This window comes from Thunnus albacares, chromosome 22 (assembly GCF_914725855.1).
Source record: "Thunnus albacares chromosome 22, fThuAlb1.1, whole genome shotgun sequence".
NCBI lineage: Eukaryota > Metazoa > Chordata > Actinopteri > Scombriformes > Scombridae > Thunnus > Thunnus albacares.
Window position 1 is genome coordinate 2,006,875 of NC_058127.1, and position 23,205 is coordinate 2,030,079.

General features: G+C 37.8%; 2 protein-coding genes and 1 long non-coding RNA gene across 4 annotated transcripts in view; 1 reads left to right on the forward strand and 2 right to left on the reverse strand.

Annotated features, from left to right (window-relative positions):
• LOC122974207 (Fc receptor-like protein 5) overlaps positions 1-23,205 on the reverse strand; it is a 310,470-nt gene that overhangs the window by 256,370 nt on the left and 30,895 nt on the right. The gene's annotated exons all lie outside the window — the stretch shown is intronic.
• Positions 527-4,244, forward strand: LOC122974286. Its single transcript, XR_006400278.1, has 3 exons — positions 527-724; positions 2,064-2,241; positions 3,172-4,244. It is a non-coding gene; the product is annotated as an uncharacterized LOC122974286 (long non-coding RNA).
• On the reverse strand, positions 8,956-23,202 carry LOC122974083 (atrial natriuretic peptide receptor 1-like). Of its 2 annotated transcripts, none has more exons than XM_044341958.1 (24): positions 23,113-23,196; positions 21,761-21,932; positions 20,902-21,013; positions 20,104-20,236; positions 19,844-19,976; positions 19,066-19,170; positions 17,914-18,016; positions 17,216-17,361; positions 17,051-17,123; positions 16,452-16,596; positions 16,038-16,124; positions 15,801-15,944; positions 15,465-15,586; positions 14,125-14,263; positions 13,964-14,012; positions 13,694-13,795; positions 13,113-13,232; positions 12,828-12,921; positions 12,445-12,532; positions 12,232-12,371; positions 11,519-11,671; positions 11,330-11,428; positions 10,005-10,096; positions 8,956-9,908 (listed from the first exon to the last, which is right to left on the reverse strand). In XM_044341958.1, exons 2-24 carry the CDS (start codon positions 21,794-21,796, stop codon positions 9,711-9,713), a joined length of 2,613 nt encoding a protein of 870 aa, XP_044197893.1. In that variant the 5' UTR covers positions 21,797-21,932; positions 23,113-23,196; the 3' UTR covers positions 8,956-9,710. The 2 variants fall into 2 exon arrangements, with proteins under 2 accessions (XP_044197893.1, XP_044197894.1); XM_044341959.1 differs by having other exon boundaries at positions 9,818-9,908; positions 10,005-10,112; positions 23,113-23,202.

Genomic DNA, 23,205 nt, shown 5'->3' on the forward strand with positions numbered 1-23,205 from the left:
ATTGTTTTGGATCTACTACTACTGCCTCAGCTGCCCTGACCAAAGACTGTATATAAGGAAATACAGAAATAAATAAATGAAGACATGTAGACATACCGAAATAAAGAAATAATGAAATGTAGAAATAAATGAAGAATAAAGAAATAAATAGATGAAGACATGTAGAAATACCGAAATAAAGAAATAACGAAATGTAGAGATAAATAAATGAAGTAATGTAGAGATACAGAAACAAAGAAAAAAACGAAATGTAGATATAAATAAATCAAGAAATATAGAGATACAGAAAAAATGAAATGTAGAAATACAGAAGTAACCTAGATCAAATGTATGCAAATGTGGAAATAAATTCAAGATATTCATTTAATTAGGCTGGGTCCTTTTAATTCCCAAAATGTATTCATTGTTTATTTATGTACTTAATTATTTATTCCTGCATCTATTTATTTATATTTAAGACCTTAAGACCTTTTTCGTCCTCCATAAATAACAGTAATGAACTTACTAAATTAGCAGAAGAGTCTGTGGCGTCTTACAAACAGACTCCGGAGCACAAGATGGCGGTGTTTCCCGCCGCTGGGATCAGAGGGAGCAGGAAGAAAGACAAAAAAAACAAACCGTAAACAAACCGCAACGGAGTTTCAGCCTCGGCGGGTCAAAACAGAGTGAAATGAAGAAGATGTTGACGTTCAGCAGACGAGCTCTGGACAGGATTTACTCTGCGGTACATTCACTAACTTACACCTGATATCTGCTGCCGTTAACGTTAACGTCGCTCCCATTTAACGGAAACGTCCAACTAGCCGCTAACGGCTAACAAAGCGAGCAAAAATGAAGACTGTGACCGTTAGTTAGAAACTGAGTACAGTACTACAGTAACCTACATGTTAATATTAGTTATTTTAGAGAAGTACTCAGATACTTTACTGCAGTAAAAGTACATAAGTATTATGAGCTTGATGTAGTTCAAGTATTGCAGTAAAAGTGCATAAGTATTATGAGCTTGATGTAGTTAAAGTATTGCAGTAAAAGTACATAAGTATTATGAGCTTGATGTAGTTAAAGTATTGCAGTAAAAGTACATAAGTATTATGAGCTTGATGTAGTTAAAGTATTGCAGTAAAAGTAGTGGTTTGGTCCCTCTGACTGATATATTATTATATATGACATCATTAGATTATTAATAGTGAAGCATCAGTGTTAGAGCAGCATGTTACTGTTGTAGCTGCTGGAGGTGGAGCTAGTTTACACTACTTTATATACAGTTAGCTAGTTTAGTCCAGTGGTTCCCAACCTAGGGGTCGGGGCCCCTCCAAAGGGTCAGCAGATAAATCTGAGGGGTGGTGAGATGATTAATGGGAGAGGAAAGAAGAAAAGTGAAGTGTAAACAGTGTGCAAATAGTGAAAAGAAGTGAACAGTGCCGATAAATATTGAATGTTAGCCGACAAATAAAGAAAAAAAAAGTGACGTTAGTTTATATACATACAGTAGGTGGTTATGAACAGTATCTACAGCTTGTTCAAATATACAGTAATGAATGAACTGTATTTCACATTCTGTATGTTAAACTAAACTATATATATAATGTATATAATTAGTAGGTTCAGTGGATATTTCAGTGAGTTAACTGTTCATAAGTGTGACGGCGAGGCGATAGTCCTGACCTGCCCTCCTCTGCCTCTGATTGGCTGACGCAGATATTCTCACCCTAAACCTAACCAACCCAAGCTAGGAAGATAACGAGTACTAGCCAATCAGAGGCAGAGGAGGGCGGGTCATGAGTCATTCTGGGAAAATTTGGCGACAGCGAGGAGGAAGAAACTGTTCCTGTGTCTGGTGGTTTTAGTGTACAGTTTTCTGTAGCGCCATCTGCTGGAAAAAAAAACAAATCCTCACATTAAAGAAGCTGAAATTACAGAATATTTGTCATTTTTACTTGAAAAAGATTAAATAGCTAATCTTCACAGCTCTAAAGTTTATTTTATATTATTTTATATGAAATGAGGTTAACTTTAGATCGTACATTTGGACAGTTAAGGTCTCTTTTTTTTTGGTTCCTCAGGTCTTGCTGGCTGTCGTGGTCTTGTCCTGGTCTTATGTGATCTACGCCAGCAGGATCGCAGCTCATTGGATGCTGGAGAAGAGGACCGCCCCCCTGCAGCATGACTGACGGCTGCAGCGGCCAATACTGGTCAGCGTTGGTGCACGAAGACGCTGGTCTGGTTTCAAACCTTTAAGAAGTGAGGAGAATCTCTGCAGGACACTTTAATCTCTTCACAGTTACTCATTTATAAAAGTTTAGACGCTGTTTGTGCCTTTTATACTCAACAATAATGTTTTTATATTATATTTATAATTGTCTTTAGTTTAAAAGAAAAAATAATCACAAAATACCATATTTGATATGAAAAATTTTATAAAATTTTGTTAAAAATAAAGCAGATTTTTATTTTTGACATATTTTTGTTTCTTTACTAGAATAATTTGACAAGAAACGACATCAAGATTTGATTAAAAATCAGAAGTGAGAGTCAGAATTTGAATATTTTAATTATTATTCTGATCTCTTTTTATTTTCTGTCATTTATGACAAAAAAAGCAGCAAATTCTCACGTTTGAGAAGCTGGAACCAGAAAATATTTGACATTTTTTCTTGAAAAATGTCAGATAAATGATAAAGTGATTGTTAAAATATTTGCAGATTAATTTTCTTTAGAGCAACTAAACTAAACAAGATGAAGACAGAAAATCTTTATTTAATATTTTCATTAGTTTAGAAGAAAAAAGAATCACAAAATGACTCTGAGAATATTTTAAAATGATTTTTTAAACATAAATAGACACGAGACAAAGAAAAAAAGGAAATATAAAAGTAAAACAGATATAATAATTGATTGTTTTAGCTCTTTGATAATGAATCAGATCAAAGGTAAATCTGAGGTAAAAACACGACAAACAGCTTTAAAAACTTTCCATATTTTTACTAGTAAAACTAAATGTTTTAAATAAATATTCTGATATATGTTGATACAAAACTCTGAAGAACAAACCTGCTTTTATAAAAAAACATTAAATCCACTTTAGTTTTGTTTTTGTCAACATGATGTAAATGAACAGAAATCCTCCATTTATGTAGTTTTACAGTGAAAAACTCTTCACGTCTGTTTCAGATTCTTCTCTGTGTCTGCTGTCGGCGTCCTGATCTGGTCTCAGCTGGTCTCAGCCGGTCTCAGCCGGTCTCAGCCGGTCTCAACTGGTCTCAGCTGGTCTCAGCTGGTCTCAGCTGGTCTCAGCCGGTCTCAACTGGTCTCAGCTGGTCTCAGCCGGTCTCAGCCTGTCTCAGCCTGTCTCAGTTGGTCTCAGTTGGTCTCAGTTGGTCTCAGCCGGTCTCAGCCGGTCTCAGCCGGTCTCAGCCGGTCTCAGCCGGTCTCAGCCGGTCTCAACTGGTCTCAGTTGGTCTCAGTTGGTCTCAACTGGTCTCAGCTGGTCTCAGTTGGTCTCAGCCGGTCTCAGTTGGTCTCAGTTGGTCTCAGCCGGTCTCAGCCGGTCTCAGTTGGTCTCAGCCGGTCTCAGTTGGTCTCAGCCGGTCTCAGTTGGTCTCAGTTGGTCTCAGCCGGTCTCAGCCGGTCTTAGTTGGTCTCAGCCGGTCTCAACTGGTCTCAGCTGGTCTCAGTCGGTCTCAACTGGTCTCAGCTGGTCTCAGTCGGTCTCAGCTGGTCTCAGCTGGTCTCAGTTGGTCTCAGTTGGTCTCAGCTGGTCTCAGTTGGTCTCAGTTGGTCTCAGTTGGTCTCAGTTGGTCTCAGTTGGTCTCAGCCGGTCTCAGCCGGTCTCAGTTGGTCTCAGCCGGTCTCAGCCGGTCTCAGTTGGTCTCAGCCGGTCTCAGTTGGTCTCAGTTGGTCTCAGCCGGTCTCAGCCGGTCTCAGTTGGTCTCAGCCGGTCTCAACTGGTCTCAGTTGGTCTCAGCCGGTCTCAGCCGGTCTCAGTTGGTCTCAGCCGGTCTCAGTTGGTCTCAGTTGGTCTCAGCCGGTCTCAGCCGGTCTTAGTTGGTCTCAGCCGGTCTCAGTTGGTCTCAGCTGGTCTCAGCCGGTCTCAGTCGGTCTCAGCTGGTCTCAGCTGGTCTCAGCTGGTCTCAGCTGGTCTCAGCCGGTCTCAGTCGGTCTCAGCCGGTCTCAGCCGGTCTCAGCCGGTCTCAGCTGGTCTCAGCTGGTCTCAGCCGGTCTCAGTCGGTCTCAGTCGGTCTCAACTGGTCTCAGCCGGTCTCAGTTGGTCTCAGTTGGTCTCAGCCGGTCTCAACTGGTCTCAGCCGGTCTCAACTGGTCTCAGCCAGTCTCAACTGGTCTCAGATGTGACCCTGCTGAGGGTTCAGACCTCTGACAGACCTGAAGAGACTGAACCACGTTGTTCAAACGTCTCAGGACCGGAACGAACCTGAAACTAAAGAAACTCTGTTTCCTGAGTGAACATCAGAGATTTATGAGTTTTCGTGGATGAAACCGTCTCTGGAGGTCCTTTCGACGTGTTTGGTTTCCCGCCATCGAGGACTTCATTACCCAGAAGTCCAGTTTGCACCGAAGAGACGAGATGAAAGCAGGAAACTGCAGTTCGGTTCCAGGAAAAACGTCTTTTTACCACCAAACTACAAACTGTCAACATGAAGTCACATGACTGACATGGAGCTCATTGATTGGACAGTTTTAGTGATGTCATCCTGCATCAGAGCTCAACAAGAGATAACTGATCATCAGCATGAAAGGACAGATTATTGATCACATGGCGCTTCTTTTATATAAGAATGTTTTGATGAAGTTAATATGAAGTCAGAAGCTCTTTATCGATGTTTCATCAACAGTTGATTCATTAATAAGACGATTGGAAGAATCTGCAACTATTTTTATAATCAGTTTGATTGTTTATCTGTTTTTCTTCTTCATATTCCAAATAAAATGAAACGAAAACATTTTGGATTGATAAACTGAGTTATTGATGGAGAAAGTCAACGAGAACGTTTTGTGTAATAATGACAAGAATAAATGTGTTTAAAGGACGGAGGTGTGTTTTTAGTGACATCATGTGTTCACAGACGTCGTTATTACTGATAAAATCAGCAGAAAACTGTTTTATGTTTCATGTTGTTTAACATGTTTTGTTTTCTATTTGTTTTGTATTTTTTTTACGTCTCGTCTTCGTTTTGTTTTCACTTTGACATTAAAGATTTTTCAGTTGATCCGTGTTGAATGAAAACCGTCGAATCAGATTCATTCTAAACAAAAACAAGCGAACGGAAACAGACGTGTGTCGTCTGATGTATTCAGTAAGTAAAAACCTGTGAAACACACTGTTGTATAACCGTGACACACTGTCTTTGATGTGTGTGTGTGTGTGTGTGTGTGTGTGTGTGTGTGTGTGTGTGTGTGTGTGTGTTCTCAGATATGTAAATGCTGTTAACTGAATGGGTGAGTGAGGGCGAGCGAGCTAAAGAGAAACCAGGAGAGAGAGAGAGAGTGGAGAGGCTCTTTTAGGTGAATAAACATCCTATTAACAAAACACTTCAAACACACACACACACACACACACTCTGATGTGTAATTAAAAACCAGTTCAGCATCTCTCTGCTGGGTTTGACCAGATAAAAACAATCTAATCATTTAAACCAAACATCTCAAAACATGTTTCTGATATTTGAATTCATGTTTTGGAAAACAGTTACAGGAAATAAACTCCTTCATATTCCCAATAAGTCTGTTTGTATTTCTGTTATTGGACAAAACATACAGAGCGTTAAATATTTTATAACGAGGTGTAACAACAAGACTTGATCCAGAATGTGTCAATACTACAAGAAGATTATTATTATTATTATGTTTACACATTGCAACATTTCTCGGACCTGAAACAATCAGGAAGTAAATAAAATATCAATAAAACACAACGATTCATTTAGTTTAGTCGGTTTTAAATCAGAGCAGCCAATCAGAGAGCTCATCCAGTGTTCCTCTGTCACCATGACGACGCAGCAGCCATGTTTCTATGACACTGAAATATCTCAACAACTAATCGATTATGAAATCTGCTTCATTCATGTCTCCTGCTGACGCCACCGTGAGGCTGATACGTGTGTAAATATTCAAATATAAATGTTTCAGTTTGAATTCAAACATTCAAAGAAGTTTTATTAGATTTTATACGAATGTAAAGAGTCGAGTGTGTGTGTGTGTGTGTGTGTGTGTGTGTGTGTGTGTGTGTGTGTGTGTGTGTGTGTGTGTGTGTGTGTGAGCTGCCGTTTGCAGCTGTGTTTGTATTCAGTCCTCTCATGCAGATGAGTCACTCAGTGCTCGACTCTGTTAATCACATTTACAAATATGTTGAAATAAAAAGACAAAATATATTTAATATTCAATATAAAACAATATGTAACAGATCAAACAAACCCGTGGAAGCTGTTTTATTTTAGATTTTGTTATCTGGAGTTTTCTCATGTTCATATAAGATCTGATTGATCGATCAATCAATCAATCGATCGATGTGTGTTCAACGTTACACAAACATCATTAGAATCAACTGAACTTGTTTTAACTGCTGAATATTTGATATTAAATTCATCTTTTTCTTCTTTGAAGATGAAGAAAACCTGTTTGGAGTCAGAATAACTAGCGAAACACTCTTAACAACACTTGAGTTGCATTGTGGGAAATGTAGGCGGCAAATGTTGACAAGAAAAAAGAACAAATGCAAGCTGATATATATAAACTGTCCATCATGAGTCCAACAGAGTTACAGGAGTGAAAACAATCAATATTATTATCAATACTAATAATAAACGTCATTTATTATCTTAAGAAGCTTTTAGTTTCTATAAAATCCAGCAGCTGACACCCAAATTATTTATTTCTGTCATCTTCAACAGCAAAATCTGGATGAGTTACAACATCCGTCTCTCTCTGTTCACCTCCTCTCATCAGCTCTCTGAGGTCCTCCTCCTCCTCCTCCTCTTCCTCCTCCTCCTCCTCCTCCTCCTCTTCGTCCTCCCGTCCATCTGTTGTCACGTCCTCCATCTTGGCTGTTAACAGGTAAACAAATCTGCTGGCGTTCGTCTCTTCAAGTCTTCCATCTGCTCGACAATGTGACATGAATATTTATAGGAAACATCCAGCCGACAGAGATGTTAATTAACCTCGTTATTCACACTGGTTCAGGATCAGGATCAGGATCAGGATCAGGATCAGGATCAGGATCAGGATCAGGATGATGTCTAAGAAATGTTTGACTGCCCACCAGAAAATAAATAATAATCTGAAGTAGTTTTAATCATCTTCCATTTGTTCATTTTGTTCATTTAACCGTTTAATCCGATGTGCTCTGAAGGATTTTTTGGAGGGAAGAATATTAAATCCATTTTTATTTTAATTCACAAGATCTAAAGATGTTGTGTCGTGAGAGTGTAAATTTATCTTTAGGTCATTAAAACTACAAAAAGTCCCAGAAACAAAGCTTATGTCATGAACTCTTTAATAGTGGACATCAACCAGGAAGTTGTTTTTCACTTCCTGTCTCAAACATCTCTGCAAGGCAACAACATCAGACATGAAGCATCTAACAAGAAACACCTTCCTGTCACATGTTGTCTCTGATTAGAACACGTTTTACTACAGAATATGTAATTATTTATTATTATTATTATTATTATTATTATTTATTATTATTATTGTTATTATTATTGTATCATTTAGGATGAATTTCTGTGTATTTTTACTCTTCGTCACTGTAAATGTTGTTAGTACCATTTTTTAACTCTATCAGATGCTTTTACTGACTTTATGTCCCATTAATATTTAATTATTAAGTATAATTAAGATAAAGTGTTCGTACTTGTTGTTATTGTTATTAGTAGTTTTATTGTTGTTGATTCATTGTTGTTTTGTTTGTTGTTTTGTTCTTTTTTTGCCTCGGACCGATCACACTATTGTTTTGCATGATGATGTAATGTTTACTTGTTGCTACCTCGCTAGTGGCTGATGAGGATACAAATAAATAAATAATACATATTTATAAAACTGTAGACCAAAACAGACAGACGAGGAAAATAAAACCGCACCATTTATAACAAGTAACCACAGTCTGAACATTACATGTAACACAACATCAGTTTTAGGATTTTAATGTTGGATTATTTAACTGAAAACCAAAATTAAACTGCAAATCATTTTTTTTAAACAGTCCTAATGGTTACTGAAGCCCAGCAGTTCAGTTATTAAGCTGCTAAATCGTTTAGTTCTTGCTACAAGCTGTAAAATGCAGCAGCAACAGTTTACTATAATTAACACTAATGTCTCTAAATTAATGCAATAAATATGTTTTTATGAAATACTGTTGCAGGAATACAAGTTTAACCCCTAAAAAGCCAAATGAGAAGCCAGTATTTAAATAATAGCTGGGGGTATTAATAAATAAATAATTAAAAAATATAACTATAATCTTATAATAAACAAGTAAATTATTATTAAATTACATATTTATAATTATAAATGCATTATATTATGAAGTTATGAAATGAATTATATAATTATAATTATAAATAAATAATTACTTAAAACAACCAGAATATTTACATTTTTTGAAGAACTGCAATCCAGTTTAGAGTTATGGCCCATTAAGTGAATCAGGCCACGTCTTCACAAGTTTGGTAACCAATTACAGACAGTGAGCTCATAAATTTAGTTCAAGGTCATCTAAATATAATATGTACCAAGTTTGGTGAAGATTAGATGAAATATGCGCCAACTGAAGCAAAAAATGTATTTACTAAAAAAATCCAAAATGGTGGAAGAATTTAATAGGTACAAATGGGCGTGGCCTAAATCAGTGGAATCAGCTTCATCCAAGGAACAAACTGTGCAAATATTGTTTTGATAGACCTCATGGTTCATGAGTTATTGGTCAAAACATAAAACACGTGATAAACGACCACATGGTGGCGCTGTTGGTACCATGTTTTAATATGTTGAGCATTTCTACATGAGACACCTGTCCATGAAGGATGAATACTTTTAGTTAATATCAATGACTATAAATACACTCCCATAGACAGACATTAGTAATCTTAAAAAGTATAAAAGTTACAAAGAATCTGAATAATTGCAGTTTTGTCCTTAAAAAGCTGAACGTTTTGATATTTAAATGGTTTCTGTAGCTAAAAATATGCAGAAGTAGTTAATGACTGAAAAACCTACATCGATTATACTCTGTCACTTTCTATTTTAACAGAAATAATGTTTTCATACTGTAATTAACTGTTCGTAGTAGTTTAACAGCATTTGGGGAAAAAGTACAAATGGACGTAATACTGAATTTATCAATACAACATGTCAATATGGAGGAAGTGCTGATTTTGTATCAACATCTAAATAAAAGAGGAAGTTTGGGGTTTAATTGATTGAAGCTTAATAGCAAACAAATATGAAAATGATAAAATAGAAAGTGGTGATTATGACAAGACTGTTGTTTTAACAGACATTAAAACAGGAGCCACGAACTAAACTAAAATATAACAGAATTTACTTATAAAACAGGAAATTAATGTGTTTTAGCTGCAGGGATCTTGTTGTTCGGTGGATTAATAGCACATAATTAAACAGATAATGTAACACCGAACACATTTTAACTGTAACAAACACTGACGACAGCTGAACAGATCATATGTCAGAGTTGGGTATCAGTTCGGGTCCAGGAAGGAGTCGTGGTTCAGGAACCCCGGCATGGATGAATACAGCTCTCGTTCTTTCTCCGTCTCCATCTCCGTCTCCGTCTCCATGGTGACGTGTTTGGTCGTCTTGGCATCGGGGCTGACATCCTTGGAGACCAGAGACGTCTTCTTCCCCTCCAGCCAGTATGTTACCATGTCACCTTTCCCCTGTTAGAGACACACAGATCCAGAGCGTTACCGGGCAGCTCCCAGTGCTCCCAGTTGCCCGACAGAACCGAACTGTGGTGAAAGTAGGCTGCTCACCTTCACCTGCAGCATCCCTCTGCACTCCAACACGTAGCCGCCGATCTCCTCCAGCAGGTAAAACGCACTGGAGCTGCACTGGATCTTCAGAGCTGTGGAGACACTGAGCTAACGTTAGCATGGATGGTTTATAAATTACATATTAAACATTGCTTCCATTTTTATTAAAGATTCAAATAGACTATATCCTTGTTTTAAATTATTTCTCCATCACAGTGAAGGCTAAGTTGTATTTATTTTATTTATCATCATGTAGCATGTGCACTGAATACAATAAAGATGAAACAATAAATATATTAAAGTAACTTTATGAGTCTATCTGGATGTAAAAATACAGATTTTCTCCCAAAATGCAAAAGTAAGAAAACAAAACAAACTTCAGTGCTTAACTTACTCAAAAGTTTTAACTCTTTACTTCCCATCTATGATATGAAAATGTACTGACATATATCACACAATTTATTAAGAAAACAACTATGAAATATTTTATAATTGCAATAAAAAAAATTGTTACATCTTTGAAATTATACTCATAATTTAATTTGACTAAATTTATTTTGTGGAATAGTTGTGACAAAGTATTAAGAATATGTAGGATGTGTGCTTTGCAAATTTAAAACAAATGTTTAAAAATGAGATGGTAAACAAATATAAAACTGAGGTTTGACCATCTCTGAGTGTGAAACATATGGAACATTTGTTTTTGTTTGTTTTTGTGGAGCCTAATAATAAGCTAAAGCTTCAGCCAACATCTTTTTACATTTTTTTTTTGTTGTTTTCCTTTTAATTTAATGTCTTATTGATATTTTTACTCTATGTACATTTTAAAAAATGTTAATAATGACATCATGAAATAAATTACTATTACTACTTAACACATATCATGCAATTCTATTTTATCAGTAGTAAATATACATTATCCTGCGGTTGGTTCACTAGTTTCTACAGTGTATGACAAATCAGTGAACATGAAAAATAACTAAAATGTTTATTTTTGCCTTTTAGGCATATTGTAGAATAATATAATTGTGTGCATTTATGTCAGCTGAAAATACCTGTATGTAGACAGGTAATTAAATCCAGACATAAACACTCAGCAAATATGAATATTGTGAAAATGTTTTTTTTCTCAAACTTAAAAAATTTTGTGCTCAGCTGCCAACTTTCAAATCTCAAACATTGGATCGTCCTTTAACGCACCGAGGAGAGTTTAAAGTGTCTTAATGGACACACAGCAGTTCAATAACTAACAAAAAATTAAATAAATAAATTTGATCTTTTAGCATCAACAGTCAGTCAGTGATATTGAGATGTTTCTGCATTACCAACGCTAGTGGACTCCATCCTGGACGCTGTGTTGACTGTATCTCCAAACAGACAGTAACGAGGCATCTTCGTCCCTACGACGCCGGCTACCACCGGACCTAAAGACAGCGAGAGACATTAATGTAGCGGAAACACAGATGTAATAAGAGATTTTGATTTGCAGCTTGCCTATGTGTGAGTGTGTGTACCGGAGTGTATCCCGGCTCGTATCTGCAGCTGTGTGTTGGGTTTGTGAGGGATCCTGAAGGTGCGACAGACGCCGACCAGATCCAGAGCCATGCTGGCGATCTCTGCTGCGTGGAGGATCCCGTTCTCTCGAGGCACACCGGACACCACCATGTCTACACACAGACAGACATCCTGCCTTCATGAAGATTATAATGCTCAGTTTTTGTTGAAATGTCTTAAGAGAGGGTTTTTTTTGGAGGCAGTAGTACTCATTCAAAACTGTCATCAAAACAAAAGGTGGCTACTTTGAGAAATCAAAAATATGAAAGATATCTTGGTTTTTTTTACACTTTTTGTTTACTGTTTTGTAGTTTTGATGTCTTCACTATTGTTCTACGATGTAGAAACTAATTAGAATAAAGAAAAACCCTTGAATGAGTAGATGTGTCCAAACTTTTGACTGGTACTGTATATCCTAATGGTGCAGTCAGATCTAAATATAGTTCCCATTACTGTCTATGTGGAACAGGCAAAGACACATTCAGTTCAGGTTGTGAATTGACCCGTCTCCATCGTTTTATGCAGAGTTCAATCTTATTGAACTTTGACTTGCAAAATCTCAATGTTCCAGTGTCCAGTCAGTTTGAGAAAGGAAGGACAGACGTCTCATTCAGGGAATATTGTTTGCTAGTAGAAGCAGCAGTAGCTAATGGTAACTGTGTATGTGACTCACAGGCATCTCCGATGGTTTCCACCTTGTAAACATCATAGTTGTCGATGATGTCGTCGAACGTCGTGTAGAGCTTGTTGAGGAAGTCCACGACCTGGTAGGGAGTGCTGCTGCTGGACAGCTGGGTGAAGCCCACAATATCACTGCACACATAAACATACACACTCAGTCAGTCAGTTACCTGTACAGTCAGCAGTCATTTTATGTCTTTCGTACCTGAAGAATACGGTGGCGCTGACGTAGCTCTGAGCCTGCATTGGTTTCCCCTGCCGTAGGTCGTCAGCTACCGGCCTAGGAAGCATACCTGCAACACAAACACACACACATACAGTCTTATATTTATATCTTTATTATTTTTCTGCTTCTTCTGGGGCAGCTGTGGCTCAGGAGGAAGAGCAGGTCATCCACTAATCGGAAGATTGGTCGTTCAATTCTGGTTCCTCCAGTCCACATGTCGAAGTGTGCATACAGATGATGCTGGCTGAATGTTACTTCCAATATTGTTCATAAAACCTTGTGGTTATATTATCACCTGCAACTCCAAACAAAAATTTAAGATGATTAACATAAAAAATCCTGTCAGTGTATTTGTGTCGTACTGTATAGCAGCCTGTCAGTCTTCTGTTTCTCGTGCATCAGATCCTGAGTCCTCTCAGCCACCAAAACCTCCAGATGTTTACTGTACTTCTCCATCTGAAACACAGAGTTGGACCATATTATATTGAATAAAAGTTCATATGATATAATACAATAGAGTATGATATTAAACATATGAAGAGAATGCAATGTACTGTATGTCTGTGATAGTATATGACACATAAGAACAAAATTTATATCGTCCCGATGAATTTGATGTCCTCTGTGTGTCTGATGCAGGTTGTTACCAGGTTCATCATCATGTCCACTGGGCTGACTTTGATCGGGTTGATTCGATGAACAAACTTCTTGATTTGTTCAAATGTGGGGCGGTGGGTGGGGTTATGAGAGCGACATCGCCGGATCAGCTACGGAAACACAAATAGGACAAAAGATTGAAACATTTGCTAAACTTGCAGTTGAAAAGGTAACATTTACACATCTAATGTTCATAAACACACTTCCATGTATTTGTGGAGAAACAGTTAAAAATGTTGTAACTCACTGTCTCAGTGTATCAAGCTAATATGCTAATATTAGCACTGTTCCTCACTCACTTTAACAAAACAGAAAATAATTTTGATTTAACAAAACCTAAAACACAGGGAAAGAAGCTGCTAAGTTCTGTTGTTGGACTCATTCAGTTTGATTTATGTTGTTTTAAGGAGTTTTATTTCTGAGTCTGACTAATTAGCATGGTTAAATAGAATAGAAATGATAAAACAAAACATATAAAAGACAATAAAAACATTTAAAAACAAGAATACAGTAATAAAACAAGGATTAAATAAAGGTTAGTTGAAAGCAGCTTTGGACAGTGTGAACAAACCTCCACGTAGTCAGCAGGACAGGGACAGGTGTTGTCGGCTTTACTGGAGATCAGCTCAGGCAGAGGAGGACACCAGGCACACTCCAGATTAGACTCCTCTACCTGCACAGCAAAGTACTTTTTTATTCATTTACAAATCTATTTTTCAAGACCAGACCAAGAAGGCAGAACACATAATAAATGATCAAAGAAACATCAACACAGATAAACAGATAAAGACTATATGATGAAACTAAGTCACATTATGCCAATGAACCAGATGTTACTTACGGGTACGGGGTCGCTGCGAGTAGCTATCTCCAGCAGAATGATGGAATAACTGGAAAAACCAACAGAGACTTGTAAAGTTGATCCCCACAAGATGAAGGATTACATGTTAGGATTCAGACCTGGTCGGGGTTTGGCACATTGTGGACATAGTTATGCGTTACCTGAACACGTCTCCAGCCAACGTCGGCTCGATGTTGGAGTTGTGAAACTCGGGGGGCATGTACACCTCGATGAGTCTCTGCTGATAGGTGGAAAGAGGCTCCCCCTCTTCCTCCCTGCGATACATCTGCAGCCCGTAATCTGACAGCAGAGAGAAAATAAAACTCCAATCAGTGAACTCCAGAGACCTCGGACAGTCGATCTCTGATGTCCTGTGAGGTTAAAGGAAAAGCTTAAAGCCACTGGAAACCAAAATCCACAGCAGCCTTCTAACTATGTAATTTGGGGTCTTATTTACATAATAGTAAGCACCTAAAAAGATTATAAATGAGTTTCAATACAAACTTTCCTGATATTGGGTTTGAATTGGGCGTGGTTATGCTTGGACATTTATTATGAAAATGACACAATTAATTGCACAAACCAATCATTTTGCATACTTTACTCCTCCCTTCATGTTCTCAGCAATGTGTTGTGAAACAGAGGAAGAACACATGGCTCACAAAACTCAGATCAAACTGTCAAACTAGGCAGAGCTAAACAAATATGTATCAGTATTCTGTCACTGCATTGTCTATTTCTCGCCTCAAATGTTTTCAGAATCATATTTTAGTGTACTGCTTAGCTCTAATACGAGAAAGTTTGTGACCCGGCCGCCATGTTGAAAATGAACAAGCCAAAACCGAGGACTGTCCAACTCACAGTACCTGCCAGTAGCCAGGGAGATTCAATCAAAACGAGGGAGATTCAATCAAAACGAGGGAGATTCAATCAAAACGAGGGAGATTCAATCAAAACGAGGAAGATTCAATCAAAACGAGGGAGATTCTATCAAAACGAGGGAGATGTTAATCAAAATGTGATCTGCCAGGCCTACACTGTCTTGAAATGGTCTGAACAGCAAAATGAGCTGTTTTTTTTAACTAGTTTTTCTAATAGTTATGAACATTTTTTTTTCTCTCAGATGTTTATTGATGCTTAATGAGACACTCAACTTTGATACTTCTAAGTTAAACTTAGAAGTATCAATACAATAATACAATATTAGATAATAAATCTAATGGATAGTTGATTATTAAGGCTCACAGTTTTAAATTTTTACTAATTTTCACCAACAATACCTAGATTTTACATTTTAAAAAGAGCAGATTTGACTTTTTACCGGATTCTGTGTTTCCTGCTGCAAGAAAACACTTTTAACTTTTTTGTAACTGGATTTTTGTGTTATTGATATGTTTGCCAATTTTCTTTTATTTTTAATATTCAGAGCAAACTCAGATACATTCCCAGATATTCTATTTTGACAATGAAAGCTAAAACTAATGAAACACATTTATATTACCAGTGATTTTGCAGACCCAGCGGTCGTCTAAGACACAGTTTAGAGACTTGAGTCTGCCGTGACAGATCCTGTGTTGGTGGAGGTACGACATCCCTCTGGCGATGTCAGTGGCGAAGGAAAACCTGGCAGACACACACAGAATATGATTTAATAATGTATAAAACTAGTGATTATTTAGCGGGGCGAAAAAAATAACCCAAATGAACCTTTTTCACTCTAATGAAATTTAAATTAATGATTAGTCCAAACCTTCACTACAGTGACAAAAACATTTGTTTAATAATTGTTGTAATTTTAATTAAATAAACATGTTATTGTGTGTGTTTGTGTGCCTACCTGAAGCCCCAGTTAAGCGGGATCTCCTCGTTAAGAAGGACATCATTAAGGCTTCCTTTTGGGCAGTACTCCGTCACTATGGCAACGTTTGGCACCTCAACACACCCGCCAATGAACTTACACAGGTTGGGGTGATCGAGCTCCCTGGAGACAGAGAGAGAGTCAGAACAGCTAATGTGTTATATGAAAGGTTCATATTAGATAGGAAAGGATGACGAGTGTATGTTTGTGTTTTACCTGACTTGTTTGACTTCCTGTCTGATAGTTTTGGAGAGAGAGAAAGACTTTATTTGAATCCTCTTGATGGCCACTGTCCTGCCGTCACTAGAGAAGTTGATTATTTTTAATACAAGATATTTTCTAACATGTAAACACTCAGGAACATTTGAGAATTGTCTGTAAATCTCTAAATCAATCAGGCATCCCTTCACTAACATCCTCAACAGCAATTTAAATTTTTTAGGGGCATTTTGCCCCAAACCCCCATTAATTTCCAATCCTAGTTGGTATCAAAAGTTGGCGGGGAAAGTTGGGTATTGTTCTTGCCACACTTCCAATAAAACCCAGTCAGAACTTCTAACTGGCAGCATGAACTGTGTTGACAGCATGAATGAGGTTTAAATAGACAGGTAATTAAGTGGGTAGGCGTACTATATCCCAGTGCAGGTGAAAGGTGTTTTTCGGGTCCCTGGTTGTCCCGTACAGGAGCTGAGAGCAGTCACACAGCTGGTGTTACTGTCACTGTTGCCCACTGGGACGCTCATTATACTGCCCATGGTCATACGAGCCTCCTGATCTGTAGAGAAAGTGAATTCATGTGAGTTAATGTTTTCTACCAACATCATGAAACCATTTGGAATAAGTTTCAAAAATGTCAACAGAAAAACTGAAACTTTTGTTGGATTCCTTCTTTTTTATGGTCACAGATGACACAAAGGTTATAAAATAGATTTTTTAAAGTTGTGGACCTATTTCAAATGCATTTAGAAAAGTTTAAACTTATTTTTAGGCCATTTTAGACCCATCTTAGACATGTACAGTCACATTTCAGACCTGTTAAAACCGGTGTAAGGCCATCTGTATTAAACTTGTTATCAGTGCCAAACCTGTCAAGTTCCAGCTCAGTGTAGACCAGTTCAGATCTGTTTCAGCCCTCTTTTGGACAGTTTCTCACCATTTGCACCAGTTTCAGAGCACTTTGCTGCAGAATAAACTGGTTTCAAGCAGTTTGATCTGGATTGTAGCAGTACCATGTTTTATCGAAGTGAAGTCGATGATCCAGCTCTCATCCCACAACAGCTTCTGTTTCTGGTACCGCAGCCACTACACACAAGACAAATTAACCGACTGATATTTATTACTGGGTTATTTTGGTTTCTGTCAGCGTATTTGTGTTGTGTTGTGCGAGTTCTCACCACAGCGGTCAGTATGACGCAGAGGCACAGCAGGCTCAGCGGCAGGCCGATGGCCAGCTTCGTGGTCGGGGTCATAGGGCATTCACCACAGTCAGCTGGACAGGTGGAACAAAGCTCCGCCTCCTCACAGACTCCATCACCACAAACTTAGAGGTGAGAGAGAGGAGTAAGTAGCTACTTGTTGATATTTTCATTAATGTCAACACTATGTTTGGACTATTGGAACAATGTGACGATGGTAATATAACTGTTGGAGAAAAAAACTCAATCACGGTCTGTCCTCCACTTTTACCACACCAAACCCAGGTATAACCTTAAACCCAAAGATAATCATTTCTGATACCTAAAGATTACTATTTCTGTTCTTTTTGCTAAACTTGTCATATAACACTTAAACATAACCACATAAGATTAACCTCTTTATGTTTGGAGCAAGTAGCTGGCCAAAGTGAGGTTCAAGGGAGTGCTCTCGTGGTTTAGTGGTTAGGGTGCCAACCATGAATCCTGATGTATGTGGATCGTATCCAGCCGGGGACCTTTGTTGCATGTCATTCCCATCAGTCTGTCACCTCATCTACTGTAAGCTATCTAATAAAGGCATAAAATGCCAAACACTTGCTTTCAGCTGCCTTTGTCAGTCATATGACCCTTGTTGTATTTGTTTCAATAATTGTGCAAGTCATCCAGAGGAAACTTACCCACAGCAGGCAGCACAGTGCTCTTGGCCTCCAGAGCAACCTGCATTCGACCAACACGTATGTGAGCAATGAGCGAGGTGAGGCCAGCATGGACCAGAACCACCTGTAAGACAGAGCAATGGGTTTGAAGGCACAACAGTCAAAGATGTGAAGGCTGAAGTTTAACTTAGAAGTAACTGAAGTCAGTTGGTTGAAGTTGGGAGGTTGTCCCCTTAAAAGCTGGAGTTGAGTAATCTGTATGGAGTATCAATTGGAATCAAGATTGATGATTGACATTAAGAAGTGTATCATCTGCATATAATGATATAAACATATTTCATGAGTTTTAAATTAAATTGTGAAAGTTTATAAATTTGGTCATTTGCACACAATAACAAGGGAGCCAAACCAAGATCATGAGTCTACTCCAAATATTACATGGTTCTTGTGCATCTACATACCGCACAGCACTAAACACAATGTACAATAGTACAAAGTACTATTGGACTTACTTACTTTATACTTGTTTATACTAACTATTACAACTCTCTGTTCATTTCTTACAATGGCCATTTGCCACCTTTAGCTTTGCACCTCCAGTCACAGAAGGAGGGAATTCTCCCCCCCCCCCATGTTTTTTAACTACTCCAGCAGCACAGCTCTAGAGATCACAATACCAGTGCTCCATTTTGGTGCAGACTGAAATATCCCAACAACTATTAGATGGATTGCCATGACATTTGGCAGAGACATTCATAGTGCCTGGATAATGAATCCTAATGACTTTAGTGATCCTCTGACTTTTCATCTAGCACCACCATCTGGTGAAAATTTCAATTTGTCTTTGGTTTATACCCAAATACCTGCAAAACTAATGACATTCCCATCAGCTTTAGCTGTACATTGTGTTTAGTGCTAATAAACAAATGTTAGCATTTTCATTTTGAGCATGTTAGCATGCTAATATTACCATTTAGCTTAAAGCACAGGAGTGCCTAAGTACAGCATGGCTTTTGACTCTTAGACTTGTCTCTGTTTGGTTCTGCTGGTTCTGTTTTTTGAGGAGATTTTTATATAGTGCTTTGGCTAGGTCAGGCCCATAAAGCCTTAAGAGAAACTGAATATAATATAAGGTTGTATAGATAAACCGCACTTGACTTGTGAGTGTGTTACCTTGGCGGTCCAGTTGGTTTGGGTCATCTTGCCGGAGGTAGAGATGGTGTGTGTGAAGATTTTTCCATCGTCAGGAATCCAGGGACCACAGATGCTCTCTGATGTCTGACAGAAGCGAAACGTAGTGAATCCATGTTCAAACTAAACATTTTGTTGACTCACACCTTTATTGTCTTTTAAACTGTTCCACAGTTTGTTTCTTTAATAATTATTGGTTTAATTTCTTTTTAAAATGTCATTTATTTAGACAATGTCACTTTTAAATAAATACTAGCTGATAAAAACTAAATATCAGTTTAGAGGTTCTGGTACTTAAGTTTTCGGAGACTTTTCGCATTTCCTCCACTACATTTTGGATGGTAATATTGTTTAATCACGGCATTTATCTGACAGATGGAGTTACCACTTACCGATTCAGATCTTTAGCACAACTGAGTGTTGAATGTTGTTGAAACCTGCAGTTTTATTTTAGAGGACGCAATTTGTTTTAAATACCAGTAAATGAAAATCGGTGAACAGGACTTTTCCAGAACAAACCAGATTCAGTCCTTGAATTTACAAAGGCTTTTAATGGCTTTATTGAGATTTTTAATCTTTCCCAATTGCATGAAACGATTGATAATTGGATTAATTAAAACTGTGCTTTTTATTAGAATTAGTTATTCATCCATTAAAGGTGCAATATACGACATTCAGACCCACTAGATGTTGAAAGAGAGCAACAGCATTTCAGACCGAAACAAATGTGTGCATCATACTAGGCAGTGCTGATTTGTACCATGTATCCCAGCGGACAGGAGTGGATGTTAGCGTGATGAATGCAGCAGTTTTCTCCGTCAGCGTCTTTCCAGTTGGCGGGACAGTCGTGATGTTCGCAGAACCTCCGAGCCTGTTCGGCGTTTTCTATGGAACTAAACACACAAACACACCAGACCAGTTCAGTAGAATCTAGTTCTTTACAGTGTAGAGAAGTTTAAGCCAGTCAGTCTGGTTTAAATCCAGTTCAATCATTAGTAGAGTATAAACAGGTCTATTAACTTGTTATTGAAGATGTGGTTTTCTACGGCCCAGCGGTAGAAGGAGTCCTGGGCTGTTACCGAGTATGTGACGCTGAACACTTTTCCACTCTTTATCAACTCTGGAGGACGAACCACCCAGGCCATCTCCAGACCTGGGCGAGAGACACAGAATAACAGAGAGAGAGATTAACCAGCAATCAGACAATTGACCAGTATTTAATTTGGTTATTATGGAAACCAGAATATCTATGGTACATGTTAAAATTTTAGCTCAGAGTGCAGCTAAGGTTCAGAATGAGCCTTATTTCTGTGGTATTTAATATGTGATAGCAGAGTTTATGTTAATGAAGGAACATGTCACCCAGTGCAGCGTTGAGACTCATTGATATGTTTTTATTGTTTCTGGACAATAACAGAGGTCTATGGTTCATCAGGGTTTATGATACACACACAATACCAGTTAGTTCAGTTTGACTCTGCACACGAAGAAAAATACAGAATATCACCAGATTTGTTTTTTAAACTAACAAAGACACTGAAAATCTACAGGATGCTTCTGATGTGTTTTAATCACAGTCACTTGCTGAGTATCAATCTTCCCCCCAAAAAAGTACAGAAATGATTTTCTTCATTTATATAAATTTATATAATCTAGCAAATAACAAATTATGATTAAACTGATGACAAGTCTTTTCTTTTTTTTTTTTTTTTTAGAGTTTACTACAATCTCCTTAGTAAAGACTTGATACTTTATGATAAATAATGTTATTATATTAAAAATGTTAAACAAAAAATTCAAACTTTTTCAGATTCTCACCTCCACAGTCGATCATGTTGCTTTCGTTGGGTTTGTCCAGAGGCCAACAGTCGTACTCGCTGTTATCCAGGTCGTGCCAACAGCTCATAGGACCAACACAGCAAACACACAGCTGGAAACAACACACACACACACACGCGCACACGCACACACACACTAGTGATCAATGACCAGGAGCAAAGAACTGACGACTCATAAATCCACTAATAAACCAGTAACCACGACTGTTGGAGACATGATGAAAAGTAAAAACAGGTGACTGTGACCAACATAAAATACAAATATTGATTTGACTTTATAGATTTAAATTACGGTTGAGAAGAAGAAAAGGATTTGTCCAACACACGATAACACAAATACTTGACAACGTCAACGACAAAGACAATTAAGCCAATAAAGATTAATTTTCAGTTTCTGTTAAATGGTAAATCATATTCACTGTTTTCAGAATGAACAGAAAAGACAGGAAAGGCTTTTATCAACAAAACAAAACTTTTGGATTAATATAGATTAATAAAAATTAATACAGATGAGGATGATAAAACCATAAGTATAAAAAATGTGGGTATAAAATCTGTTTTTCTTCAATCTGAAAGTTTTTTTTTATAATGTAATTACGGTAAAGTTGCAGCAGAAATTAATTTTAGAAAAAAAAAATGCAGATCAGACAGCATCATGACCAGACAGTCAGTAAACTAGATTTGATTAAAAGAAACATGAAATACAGTCATTCAGTTGTTTCCTTTAATGAATTAATAATTAAATGTTCAGATCAAACTCTTAGTCTGTCACTAATCTGACAGTTTTCATCCCAATAAATCCTAAATTCATAGATAATTATTTCCTCAGATGTTCTTACCCAGAGCAGAAACCAAAGTCTTTGTCTTGTCTTCATGTTGCAGGTGATGGACAGACAGACGAAGACGGAGACAAGTAGACAGACAGGTGGTCCTGGACGTCTTCAGCCTGTGATCTGTTGTCCAGAGTGACTGATGTGTGAGCTGGAGGATGGTCGAGAGAGGGAAGAGAGACTAGAGAGAGACTAGAGAGAGAGTTTAAACACGGAGCTGATGGATGTTTTCTGCCCTCTAGTGGCTGCTAATGTTAATACACTGTTATCTATAGTACAACAAAGAACCACAGTCTTCCTCATTTACAGGTAGAAAAGATTTATTGGGAACAAAGTTTTGGATCACAAACCTTCATCAGTTTATTTTCTGTGTGTTGTGAGAAGTTTAGAGGGAAAAATCACTATTTGGTGGAGCTGTTAACAACTCATAGACATGTGAAATGTGACCCCGACTACACACTGCTTTTTGTAAGACGTCAAAAGACAAAAAGGTTGGAAACCACTGGTTTCATCTTTAACAATGTGTTGTATTTTAAAAGCTTGTTATATTATCCATTGTGTCAAATCTTCATCTGAAAAGTAACTAAAGCTGTCAAATAAATGTAGTGGAGTAGAAAGTACAATATTTCCCTCTGAAATGTAGAAAGTAGCATCACATGGAAATACTCAAGTAAAGTACAAGTACTTCAAACGGTACTTAAGTCAGTACTTAAGTAAATGTACTTAGTTACTTTCCACCTCTGCTCGTGTGTATTGTGTCCATACTGTGAGGTTTATGTATTTGTGTATGTATATTATCGTGACTCTCAGGTGTTTCACAGTAGCTTTAAGTGTGACGTACACAGACAGTTTACATGATGTCTGCAGTTTATTTCCTGACAAATGAGCTCGAGATGTTTACAGTCAACAGGAGCGAAAAAACACACGCGCCAAAGGTCCGTCTGTGTTCACGTCACAGCAGACTTTGTGTGTGTGTGTGTGTGTGTGTGTGTGAGGATGAAGAAGACCTTCCCCTCGTGCCTCCCACCCACCGACCACCGGCACGCGACACCAGCCGTTCGAATTCTAAACGACCAATCACCGAGTGCACGAGGAGGCTTCTCTTCTCCAGCCTTTAGAACGCTCGTGCACGAACCCAGTCACCGCAGAGAACGTTTTAACGCCTTTTTTCACCGCAAAAACGACTTTAACGAAACGTTTTACGTGTTTTATTGAAACTTACCGACGCTTTGTCTCGTACTTCGTCTACTTTTTAAAAAATATTCTGAGAAGATTTCAACTTTTTTTTCCACCTCAGAAACTAATTGAATGTAAAAACTGCGCGTTTTAACGTGTTTTTTTTTTTTTAATACTTAACTTACTTTTCTATTTTAACACCTCGGTGCTGCGATGTGGTTTCAAACCGTTTCCAGAGGTGGATACTAGTTTTCTTTGTTGTCCCGGGTCGGACCGGA

Coding starts and splice junctions, on each gene's coding strand:
- LOC122974083 (XM_044341958.1), bottom strand. CDS start 21,796: ATGAAGACAAGACAAAGACTTTGGTTTCTGCTCTGG. Junction 12,533..12,827: donor GACTGACAGGCTGCTATACA/GTACGACACAAA, acceptor TTTGTGTTGCAG/GTATGCTTCCTAGGCCGGTA. Junction 10,097..11,329: donor GATGGAGTCCACTAGCGTTG/GTAATGCAGAAA, acceptor GTGTCTCCACAG/CTCTGAAGATCCAGTGCAGC.